At 55.4% G+C, this 12,442-nt stretch overlaps 1 protein-coding gene across 3 annotated transcripts in view; it reads left to right on the top strand.

The window, feature by feature from the left end:
- Positions 1-2,109: 2,109 nt before the first annotated feature.
- Positions 2,110-12,442, top strand: part of Camsap3 (calmodulin regulated spectrin associated protein family member 3) — a 16,561-nt gene continuing 6,228 nt past the window's right edge. For 2 of the 3 annotated variants that reach the window (XM_023705118.1, XM_023705119.1), the window contains exons 1-6: positions 2,110-2,326; positions 8,737-8,990; positions 9,881-10,003; positions 10,083-10,178; positions 11,525-11,572; positions 11,824-11,962. In XM_023705118.1, the coding sequence (XP_023560886.1) occupies positions 2,179-2,326; positions 8,737-8,990; positions 9,881-10,003; positions 10,083-10,178; positions 11,525-11,572; positions 11,824-11,962 (808 nt within the window). In that variant the 5' untranslated portion in view covers positions 2,110-2,178. The remainder of the gene's footprint in view (positions 2,327-8,736; positions 8,991-9,880; positions 10,004-10,082; positions 10,179-11,524; positions 11,573-11,823; positions 11,963-12,442) is intronic. The other variant, XM_004644898.2, reaches the window with a different exon arrangement.

Raw genomic sequence — 12,442 nt, 5'->3', positions numbered from 1 at the left:
CCCCCATGCTGACACACAGGTGAGAGACACAGCAGTGGCTTTGACACAAAACTGCAATGGCTCAGACTGTAAATATGGACACCTGGGGCTCTAGGCATTTCCACGTACACCAGTAACACTGAGTGGCTGAAGGTTACATACTCAAATGTCTGCATACACAACACTTTCATGCACATTTAGATCCTCAGCACTCCCAAATACATTTGTGGGAGGACACAACTATGCAGTTCCTAGGCAAATACGCACACACTCATGAGTGCGTCCACTAGTAGAACAAACCGTCTTTTTATTTTTCTTTCCGAAACAGGGTCTCACTGTGTAGCCCAGGCAGCCCTCGAGCTCTTGAGGATCCTCCTGCCCCAGCCTCACCACACCCAGTTTACAAATTAAAATTTCTTCAACACTCATACCCACCTTCATGGTTTACAGATTTGGCAATCCTAGGCTCACACAATCTCCTGACATCCATAAACATAGGGATGTCACAATCATCCCCAGCACCTCCAGGGAATGGGCTCCGGACTCCCAACAGATGACCAAATTTTAGGGTGCTAAAGCCTGGGTAGACTATCCTACCACCTATGGGAGAAGTATTTGCTTAGAAAGTATCCATCCTCCTGGAGACTTGTCAGCATTTCCAGGTAACTTGTAACAATTATAAGGCTGGGCATGCTGGAAAATTAGGTGTTACATTGTATCATACAACTTCAGAGAACAGCCTCAAGAAAAGGGTCTGCACCATTGTTCAGTTCAGACAAAATATTTCTTTAATATTTCAACCTGTGTTTGATTGAGTCCTGGGACTCTGAATGTGCTGACATAAATGGCTAATCCTATACCCCCAAAATGCATTTAGAAAACTGCATCACCCCCCCCACACGCACCCAGTCACATTTACACACTTACATACAAATCCACGTAGATATAAGTCCGCCCTCACCCACTCAGCCCAAGTCCCCAACACATACTGCAGACAGCTTGAATGTTCATGAAGGGGTTTGTAAACGTATCCAGTGACAGCCACTTGAGCACACAGACGGAAGCGCCACTTCCTGCACAGATACGTCCCCGGCCACACCCTCCTACAACACACAAGCACATTTAGATTTGCACACACTTACTCACACCACCTATGGAGAGGTGCCCATACCCTCATCGCTCTTATTCTCAGTGTGCAAACACTGCTCAGTGTGGTGGTACACGCCTATCGGCCCCCCAGACAAAAGGCTGAGGCAGCCGGATCGCCACAAGTTCAAGGCCAGCCTGGGCTAAATAAAAAGAAAAAATAAATACACCTACATAACACATAATCTTTGTACATGTTTCTAATGTGCATCGAGATAGCACATATATGCACAGAATGTCCAAGATGCACACACTGTGGACCTGGATGGTCCCCAGTACCCTCAGCAAGCATCTAAATGCACTGAGGGATGCACACCCACGCACAGAGACTTTTTTTTTTTTTTTTTTTGCGGAACCGGGGATTGAAGTCAGGCCCTAGCACCTTTCAAGGAAGCGCTTATTCTACTGAGCCATCTCCCTGGCTCCAAGACTTTCTTTCTTTTTAAAATTTGTTTGTTTTGAGTCTTGGTTGACAGTTCATACTGGCCTTGAATTGGAGGTGATCCTTCTGCCTCAGCCTCCTGCGCACTGGGTGACAGGCGCGCACCACCACGCCGGGCCCGGCCTGAAGCCACACATTCTTGTACCCTCAGCAACACGGTCAGAACAGGAGCACCCCGTAGACGCCGGGGGAGGCTCACGGTACTCGGTGTGGGTGCCTGGGAGCACACCCAGACAAACGGCGGTGCCGGTGGTCTCCAGCGCTCCGGGCTTGGGCGTGCGCGCACACGAACACACACGCACGCACAGGCGCTCGCTCCTCCGCAGCACTCCTCCCTCCCTCCCGCCGCAGGCATCCCCCCCCACCTCCCTCCCGCCCGGGTCGCCGCCCCGCGGGTCCGAGCCGGGCGGGAGGAGGGGGGGTCCAGCTGAGCAGGGGCGGGGCTCACCTGGGCTCCGCCCCGGGGCGGGGCTGACGCAGCGTCGCGGCGCGGGCGGGCGCACCTGGCTCAGCTTCGCGGCGGGACCGGGCGGGGACGAGCGCGCGCAGCCGGCCGCGAGGAGGAGCGGAGCGGGGCGCAGCGCGGAGCCGGCGCCGCAGCCCGCGTCGCCATGGTGGAGGCGGCGCCCGCGGGGCCAGCGCCTCTGCGGAGGACCTTCCTGGTGCCCGAGATCAAGTCGCTGGACCAGTACGACTTCTCGCGGGCCAAGGCGGCGGCGAGCCTGGCGTGGGTGCTGCGGGCCGCGTTCGGGGGCGCAGGTACGGCGCGGGCCGGGGTCGCGGGCGCGGCGCGGCAGGTGCGGGGGGCGGGGCGCGGGAACAATAGCGCCAGCGTCGGGGTTCGGGGGCTCCCCCGTGTTCCTGGTGCTCTCAAACCCGCAGCGCCGGGGCCTCCGGGCTTCCTGCTCGGCCGGCGCGGTGTGGACTTTGCCCGCACGGCCGTCCGGGCGCAGTGGGGGTGGGGCCCGCTCTGCCGGGACCCCGGCTTCCCGGCCCCCAGGTGAGCGGGGCGGGGTCCGCGCGGGTTAGGGTCCTCTTTCGCCCCCGCCCTCCGCCGCGGTGGGACCTTGCACTGCACGCCCCTCTCCGCCTCCCCTCTGCACGCCCACATCACGCGCCTGCGGAGACCCCGAGCCCGCTGCCTCCCCGGTCCTGCCTGTGCTGCCGGTGGCGATCCGGGAGCGCTGGGAACCCCCACCCCCATTTGGCTTTCATGGCCCCGGCCGGCTGCTGGCAGCCAAGAGTTATTGCTTCATTTTACCAAACCCCATGGAAGGGAAATGGCCTGTCCAGGATCGCCCAGGGTGGGAGCTCCGGCTCCAGCGAGGCCTTTCCCATGGCCGCAGAGCCTCTGCTCCTCCTCTCAGGCCCGCAGATCTGGAGAACTCGGCCACGGCCGAGGGGAGCGTGCAGGCGCCTCCCCGATGGTAGAGGCCCCGTGAACCCTCGGCCCCACCAACCCCCAGGTCAGAGCTGGGAGTCCCGGCCTGGCTTTGGGGAACACAGGGATTAATTAAGGTCTGGGCCTTCCGGGGAGCTGTGGGGGATGCCCTCCCTTCCCGCGGAACAGCCCACTGGTCTTGGCACCGGCTGGGCATAGCCCCTCCCCTCCCCCTCTCCCAGTGGCCTTCCCAGACCAACCTGTTCTGGGTGTGGGTCCCAGTGACAGCTGGCCCTCACTGGCTTCCTCTCCAGCTCGCCCCTTCCACTTTTCTCAGGATCTGTCCTTCTGCATCTTGCTGTGAACGGCCTACTCGGACACCTGCCCACCCCAGGGTTCTGCTAGGTCAGGCGAAGACGGGCTAGGGGCCCTGGGTTGGGGCTTTGAGTGCTCTGCACCTCGCAGCCAAGGTTGCAAGCCCATAGACAGCTGGTTTTGCAAGTCAGAACTGAGTTTGCCTCCCAGCTCCTCTAGTGTATGGAAAAATGATCCCAATTCTCCCAGCTTCTGTTTCCCCCTCTGAATGGGCTTCCGTTCACTTATTTACCCACGCCTGAAAATGTCTGTGTGGGGTGCACCATGCAGATGGGTACCCTGGTACCCCATGGGCAAGGTTTTGGGGAATTATGAGTATGGTATGCATCATGGAGCAGGTGGCACACGGTTTGCACCAATGGATGGTTACTGTGGCTGCCTGTGAGATGGGTGGTGAGACTTGTATTGACACTATTACTCTTCATTCATTGTCCCTTGACCAGGGGACAAAGCAGAACTTACTGTTATTTCATAGAAAAGATGGAAGTTGGGCATGGAGGCACATGCCTGTAATCCCAACCCTCGGGAGGCTGAGGCAGGAGGATGGCTGTGAATTCCAGGACAGCCTGGACTACATAGTGAGACCCTATCTCAAAAAAACCAAAACAAAACAACAACAAAAAAAAAACCCTTCCACAAAAAAGAAGGGACTCTCTTGATGGGGGCTGGTAAGCTCCCGACACCCCCACTTCTTCCTAACTGACCTAGCTCACTGCGCTCTGAGAGCTGTCCGGCAGCTGCTGTGGCCTGAGGGTCCAGTTCAGTGTGTCTCTTGCCTGCCTGCCTGCCTGCCTGCCTGCCTGCCAGGGTGGTTGCAGGAAGTGAGGAGAATGGAGCTCTGCTAGACTCGTGCATTCTGGTACTTTACTGATGCCCATTAGGTGCCAGGGCCCTGGCAGGGCAGGAGAGGGGGATGGGTGTGAAATCAGATTAGGGCTTCTGCTGCTGATAGACTGATAAGATCTGTGTTGTGGGTGGCGGGGCAGACCCTTGAAGTCTTCTAGGAGGGGAGAGTGGAAGGCTGTGGAGAAGGACTTGTAGAATTCCTGGGAGTGGTTTCAGCTCCGGGGGTGTGGATCACCAGGAAATTTTCAAGAGCGCACAAGTCCCCAGGGGCAGTGGTCAAGGGGGCCTTGAGGACGGGGAGCCTGGGGCTGAGACGGTGACAGTGGGATGGTAGCAGGGTGGCCTTGACGGCAGGCTGTGCAGAGCCATGCAGGCGTGGCAGGCAGGTGGGCTCAACAGAGCTCTGTGATAAGATATGGGGTCTGTGAAGTTTGGGAAATCCCCCGTTCAGAACAGTAGCGCAGTGTGAGAGGGAGGTCAGATTCATGCGGGCACCGCTGCTGGTGACAGGCTGTGTGATCCTGGGGGCCTGGGTTTTCTTACCTACACAGTAGCATGAGAATGAGCTTCAGTCTCAGTCCCTGGGTATGGTGATACATACCTGTAATTCCAGCACTTGGGAGGCTGAGGCAGGCAGATCTTGAATTTGAGATCAGGCTGGGACTTCAATAACAAGTTCCAGGCTGGCCTGGGCCATGGAGCTAGAGCCTGTATGTGGTAGGATTTCACTGTTGTTTTTGGTATGAAGTCTTGGATCCAGTGTGTGTTTTATGTACACTGCACTTCAGGTGCTATTAGAATTCAGTGAAGGTCATGAAATAAACAAAGCCTAGCTGTACCTGTGAGTGAACCCCGGATCAGTACAGTGAGTACAGCCCTAACTCTTTTTCCCTTTTTAATGTGGAGGCCCAGGTGGTCTCGAGTTTGCAGTCCTCCTATTGCAGCCTCCTTGACTGCTGGGATTAGAAGTGTACTCGTGTGGTTACTGTGCTTTTGAAATGTGGCTGGCCAGAATTAATATGTGCAGTATGTGTGACATAGACCTTGAATCCAAGGCTTGCTTCCAGCACAGGACAATGTAGTAATGTTCTTATAGCGATCATTTTTTTTTTTTAAATTCAATTTTTAAAAAAATTTATGGGCTGGAGAGATGGCTCAGTGGTCTAAAGCACCTACTTGAAACAAGCTTGGCAAAGCACAAGGACCGCGGTTCAATCCTCCAGCACCACATGCCAGCCAGCCCCGCCCCCTGGTGGGCTGAGCTGGCCACACACACACACACACACACACACACACAAATAAATGTAATAAATAAAAATAAATATTTAAAAAAAATAAATAAAAATAAAGATAATTTATAAAAAAATTATTTATTTATGTGTGTGTGTGGGGGGGGCAGCTCAGCCCGCCTGGGGGCGGGGCTGGCTGGCATGTGGTGCTAGGGATTGAACCCTGGTCTCTGTGATTTGCTAAGCTTGTTCTAAGTAGGTGCTTTAGACCACTGAGCCATCTCACCAGCCCCAATCGATCATATTTTGAGAAATGATAATGCCTTGGAGATAAATTGGGTTGCATAAGCTGTATGATTAGTGTTCCCTGTTTCTACCTTTTTAATGTGGCTCCTAGAAAACTTAAAAACTATACAGTATAGAAAGGGTGATCAAAAAATGAATTTGGAAGTTAAAAAAATGTACGGTAATAAAAGATATAGTGCAATTCAATTACCTCAAAATAGCTTCCCTTAGAGGGGCTGGGGAGAGATTTTGGTGGTCTGAGTGCCTGCTTGGCAAGCTCAAGGACCCAGATTTGATCCCCAGTACCTCGTGCCCTGCTAGCCCCAAAACCGGGTGTGGTGGCGCATGCCTGTAATCCCAGCACTGGGGGAGGCTGAGACAGGAGGTTCACTGTGAGTCCAAGTTGCATAGTGAGACCCTGTACCAAATAAATAAAAGATTTAAAAAAAAATTTTTTTTTTAAATAGCTTCCCTCACTTTAAACACACTCTATTCTTTTCTCTGCTTTCTGAAGCAGCTTTGAAATCCTCTTTCATGAGTGTCTTCATGAGGTGTGATCAAAAGTTCAGGGGCTGGTGAGATAGCTCAGGGATAAAGTGCCTGCTTAGGCAAGTGTAGGCAAGCTCAGGGACTGCAGTTCGATTCCAATCCTGGGTTCAATCCCTAAATCCCTGACACTGCATGCTGCTCCAGCCCTGCCCCCAGGGTGGGATGAGCTGGCCAAAAAAAAAAAAAAAAGAAAGAAAGAAAGAAAGAAAGAAAGAAAGAAAGAAAGAGAAAAAGTACAGCCAGGGCGGCTCCTGGGGGCCACTGAGTGGAAAGCCAGGTGCATGGAGCGTCTCAGTGTGGCCTTCTTCACCAGACCTGGCACCAGAAGACTTCTGACTCCTCCACAGCATAAAACTGACTGTGAAAAGTCGACTTTTTTTTTTGCGGAACCAGGGATTGAACTCAGGTCCTTGCGCTTGCCTGGGAAGCGCTTATTCCACTGAGCCATCTCCCCAGCCCCTAAAGTCGACATTTTGAAATGATTCTGGACTCCAGGCACTGCAACAGCTAGCTGAAGACACTTGTGAGGAGGACACCTAGAGCCACTTCAGAAAGTTGCAGGAAGGATGGGCTGCGGGCCAAGTGTGTGTGTGTGGGGGGGGGGGGGATTTTGAGGGAGGCGATGCTGTTATTTTATTTACAGTAAAATAATTTTTTTTAGGCAGTCATCCTGCCTCAGCCTCCTGACTGCTGGGATTACAGTCCCTGTGCCACCATGCCCAGCTAATTTATAAATTTTTACTCTCAATATTCATTGCTTTTTTTTTTTTTTTTCTTTTTCTTTTGAGACACGATCTTGCTGTTCAGACTGGCTTTGAACTTGCTATGTAGCCCAGGCTGGCCTCAAATTCAGGTGATCCTCTTGCCTTGTCCTCCCAAGAGCTGGGATCATGGGTGTGTGCCGCCACACATCCCAGCAACACCTTTTTTTTTTTTTTTTGTGGTACTGGGGATTGAACTCAGGAACCTGCTCTTGCCAGGCGGGGCTATCTCCCCAGCCCCCTGCAACATTTGTTATATGTTTTGATCATGCTTATTTCTACTGGACAGCTCTGCTCTGTAAGACTGGTTCTCACTGGTGGCAGCTTTGTCTTTTGCTACTTTTGCTGCTGCTATTTTGTGGGCAGCCACCAAGGAGTTTGCTAACATCCTACAATGCACAGGAGAGCATCCCCCAGCACCTTTTGAGAGTAATCCAAAGACCAGTAGTGCCTACTGGGAGAAACTCCCGATAAACCTCGGCTCTCCACCGTCTTTGTTTATCTTGAAGGTTCTACAAAGTCCCAAAGGAAAGAAACTTGTTACATGTTTAGATTTGGGAGGTGTCAGGAAGTCGAAATTCCCTGACTGGTTGACTGTGGAGGAGGGAGGTGACCAAGGTGATTGTACCCTGAGATGGTGACAGCACTGGGGCTTGTGGGAGACACCTTAGTGCAGTGAGACACTGGACCAGGCTGCAGCAGGTGGCAGTCCTCAGATGGCTGTGCCCGTGCGGGTGGAGCACGGCCATTTCCGGGCAGATATTGGGCAGAAGAAGGGTTCTGGAAGAAGGTGACGCTGGGCAGAAAGCCCAGAGGCAACACAGACCCAGATGTACATGGGCTGTGAATTGACTGACGCCACTGGCTTTGAGGCAGGAATAAGAGGGCAGAAGCCAGGTCAGGGAGGTTGAGGCAGAGACAGGAGAGGGCAGGAGGAGGAGAGAGCGAGCCCTCAACACCCTTTGAAAACTTGCAGCTGAGAAGGGCCGAGCAAAGGTGTGACTCTGCACAGGGTGGGAAGGGCCAGTGCAGTTTTCAGGGTTGCGAAAGGGCCGAAGCCAAGGATTTCTGTGGAGGATCTCTGCGTCCTTGTGTCAAGGGTTCTTTTGGAGCCTGCTAGAAGAGGCAACTCTGGCGACCTCAGTTACCTTGTCCTCCCCCAACTCTTCCCAGCCTTCTCCTTCTCCTCTCCAGCGTGGGGTCCTGCTTGGAGCCCTCCCTCCAAGTCGGATTTATGTGGCTGCCTCTGTTCAGGGCCTCACCTCCCTAAGCCCCGGCTGTCAGGATGTCCCCATGGTACGTGTAGCAGACCTTGCTTAAGATTTGAATCTGTGTACTGGCGCCAAGAGCTGTGTGACGTTGAGCCACTTACCCCCTCTGTGCCTCCTCTGGAAAGCCCCTTTTCATCTGCCACACAGTTAACAGCAGTACTCTGGCCTCTTTCTAGTACTGACAAGGTGTCCATGAACCCAGCACCTAGCAGGCACGGGAAGGTTGTAATTGTGATTGGGAGTGTTCTTCCCTTTGCCAGAGGCCTACGAGATTCTGCTTAGCCAGGCTTAGGGGCTCCTTGCAGTACAGGGTTCTGTAATACGTCTTTGCCTCCGAAGTCCCCTTTGTCTGGGACAATGTCTCCTTCCTCGGGCGACTTGTCCACCCAGTCTTCCTCTCGGGCCTCGCTCCCTAGCCATGGTTACTGCTTGTGGCATGTGCGGTGGCCCTGACTGCCCTTCTCCTGCGCAGAGCACGTGCCCCCAGAGCTGTGGGAGCCCTTCTACACGGACCAGTATGCGCAGGAGCACGTGAAGCCCCCAGTCACCCGGCTGCTGTTGTCTGCCGAGCTCTACTGCCGGGCCTGGCGCCAGGCGCTGCCGCAGCTTGAGGCCCCTCCTAACCCATCCGCACTGCTGGCCCTGCTGTCTCGGAGGGGCACGGTGCCCTCACTACCTGATCGACCAGTGCGGGAGGCGGACCTGAGACACCAGCCTATTCTCATGGTAGGCCCGCCCCTGCCCATTAAGCCCTGCCCACTAGGCCTGGCTCCTCCCCTTGACATGGAACCCTAAGACCAAGCCTGACCCACCAAGCCTAGCCCCACCTATCAATCTGCCCTCTCCTACCAACCCCCGCCCCTCCCCCTTAGTAGGTTCCACCCTAATAGCCTACCCCACCTGCCAAGCATGACTCCGCCTATCAGACCTAGCCCTCCCACCAAGCCTACCTTCTTCAGGCTCCACCCATGAGGTATAGTCCCTCTCCTAAGCCTAGCTGGGCCCTTCAGTAGGCTCCACCAATTACACCTCCCTCCTCCCCTTAAGCTCCGCGCACTAGGCCTAACTCCTTCCAAGCCTAGTTTTACCTATCAGACCAGAGCTTCCTGTACCAATCCTAGTTCCTCCCACCAAGCCTGCTTTCCTAGGCTCCACTCATCACATGTAGCCCCCCTCACCAGCCCTAGCTCCTCCTACCAAGCCTTTCCTGGGCTTCATTCACCAGATATAGCCCCTCCCATCAGCTCTAGCTCCTCCCACCAAGCCTTTCCTGGGTTTCATTCATCAGGTGTAGCTCCTCCTACCAGCCCTAGCTCCTCCCACCTAGCCTTGCCAGGGCTTCATTCATCAGATGTAGCCCCGCCCGCCAACCCTAGCCCCTCCCTCCAGGCCTGGTCCTTCTCCCTAAGATTCATAAGGGTCCTTGAAGACCTCCCTACCTAGCCCTCTATCCTAGGCCTGTGAGCCCAGCCCATCCTGTGTGGCTTTTCATTCTCGCCTGCTTTCTGTCCTCAAGGCCCCACCCACTAGTCACTGGTCTGGCCCACTTTGCCTGGGGAGGCCAGGGGAGTAGGGCCTTGTCTGCTGGCCTCACCCACTGGCCCTCGCTCCCATAGGGAGCCCACCTGGCTGTCATAGATGCCCTCATGGTGGCCTTCGCCTTTGAGTGGACGAAGACCTTGCCGGGTCCCTTGGCTCTGCCCAGCTTGGAGCACAAACTGCTGTTCTGGGTGGAAACGGTAGGTGGCACGGCACCAGGGTGGGAAGGCCCTGGGTGGTGAGGTGACCTTGGCTGGCTGACTTCTCTCTGGTCCATAGACCGTCCGGAGGCTGCAGGAGAAAACCGAGCAAGAGGCCACCCAGCGTGCGTCTCCTGCTGCCCCTGCCGACGGGGCAGCACCGGCGCAGCCCTCGGTGAGGCTGGGTTGGTGGACGGAGGGTGCTCAGGCCACTGGCTCATGGCAGAGGGCAGGGCGGTGGGGCTGGGCTGTGGCTCCTGGCCCGTCCTGAGATGGGGGTCTGGAGGTGACTTCTATCTCTCTCTCTCTCTCCCTTTTTTTTCTCTGCCCTGCCCCCTGCTCCGGCCCCTGCTGTCCCCTTTCTGCCTCTCTGGCATCAGTGTCCCACACGCTGGTATTGGAAGCTGGTCCCTGTAAGTGGGGCTGTCTGTCGCCCTGTCTGCCCGCCCTGCTTGTTGCTCTGTGTCCATGTGTGCATTCCGCCTGCCTGTCTGCACCCTCCCTTCTCCCACAGCTGTGAGCAAAGGAGTTGGAACCCGTCCCTGGGGATGGGGAAGGGAGGGACCCAGCAAGAGAAGGGGGAGGGATCTGGGCGATGCACAGAGGGCAGATCCCAGCCCACAGTGTGCAAGTTTCCCATTAATCACGAGGGAAAAACAAAACAAAACAACAACAACAACAAAAAACCTGTTATAAACTATTAGAAAGGGGCTGGGGAGATAGCTCAGTAGAATAAGTGCTTGCCTGGCAAGCACAAGGGCCTGAGTTCAATCCCCGGTTCCGGGAAAAAAAAAAAAAACAACTGTTAATCATGAGGGCAGATGCCCTCACTGTAGCTAGAGGGAGGTACCCTTGGAGCCAGTCCCCAGACAGCTTGGTGGGGCCCCCACTCCACCGGATGTGTGGATCCTGACCACGGTAGCATGCACACATGGACAAGATCTCCCTAGCTAAGAGAAAGACCCCCCTCAAACCCAGAAGAAGATAGAAGCAATTTCTTAACTCAGACCTTCAGTTTCCCTAAGGGGTAAAAAACCCAGTTGTAAAAGGAGGCCTGATCTGTAAGTTTTAAGCTCTCATTGCTCTCTTCCCTCAATAAGCTGTGTGACCTTACACAAGTGTCTAAACCTCTCTGTGCTTCCTAGAATTCATCCCTGCAGCAGATAAGGGGAAAGTGCAGGAAGAGTTGGGCTGGGCGAGTCCCAACCTTTGCTCACTCCTTTCCCCTCACCCTGGGGTCTGGGCTTGGGGGGGAGGCACCTTCCCTGCCTACCTGCTTCCTCTGCGTCCTCTCCCCAAGCCAGGGGCTGCGTCTGTTCTGGGAGGAGGGGTCCCTGCATGGGAGGCTGCTCTGTGGGGTCCCTCAGGGCTGGGAGGAGCTGGGGTCCCTAAAGCCGGCCAGAGCACAGTCAGGGAACTGGATGGCTAGGACAGGGGTCAGGACTCCTCCCCCAGAGTGGGCTTTGGGGCCTGGCAGGTCAGCTCCCCTCCCCGTGCTGACAGCCGCTCCTCTCCCCCCAGCACGCAATTGCCTTCTGTTTGAAGGAGTCGGGGAGCAAACCCCCCATGGTAATGTATCCCCCGCTCAGGGGTCCCAGGAGTCCCTGTCCCCGGTCCCCGCCGCTGGTTGGCTGCTCGCAGATGCCTCCTTGCCTCGCTGCCGTCCCTCCCTGCTCCAGGCTGGCCCCCCTCCATCCTGGCTCTGGGGCCCCCGGCTTCCTGCCCCCTCGCAGCAGAAACCCCAGGCCTCCCACCCCCCAGCCTGCATGCCCTCAGACCTGGGGGCCGGCCCTGTCGCTCATCCTGCCTCCTGTCCACAGATCCGCTACCGCAAGGACCGCGCCGTGGCCCGACGAGCCCCCTGCTTCCCATCTGTGACCACCATCCAGGACCTGGCCAGCGGTGCTGCGCTGGCCGCCACTATCCACTGTTACTGCCCCCAGCTGTTACGTCTTGAGGGTGAGCAGAGGGTCGGCCCCGACCCTGGGTGCTGAGGTTGTAGGTCCCAAGCTCCAGGGAGACCGCGAATGAGCAGTAATTATTACAAATGCAACTCAGAGTCCACAGATCCGGATTTGTGTCTCCCTTTCTCTTCTGATTAGCTCTGCAACCTTGCCCAAGTGTCTGAACCTCTCTGTGCTTCATGGAATTCTCTCCTGCAGTAGGATTTTGTGCCAGACCCAGGCCTGGGCTAGGTGCCAGGGATCCTGTGAGACCGATAGAGGCATGTTTCTGACCTCACAGACTGTGTGTAACATAATCACTGGAGGGAGAAACAGTAAATTCTATTACAGGTTCCTTGTGGATTAGGTGACCGGGGGCAGTGAATACGTAGGAGAATTTTTTGAGTTGAGATCTCTGTCTGTCTGCTGGCTGACTGGCTCTCGCTCTCTCTCTCTCTCTCTCTCTCTCTCTCTCTCTCTCTCTCTCTCTCTCTCT

Source organism: Octodon degus, unplaced genomic scaffold (genome assembly GCF_000260255.1).
Source record: "Octodon degus isolate 3935 unplaced genomic scaffold, OctDeg1.0 scaffold00214, whole genome shotgun sequence".
Lineage (NCBI taxonomy): Eukaryota > Metazoa > Chordata > Mammalia > Rodentia > Octodontidae > Octodon > Octodon degus.
This window is presented reverse-complemented; position numbering and strand designations above follow the sequence as displayed.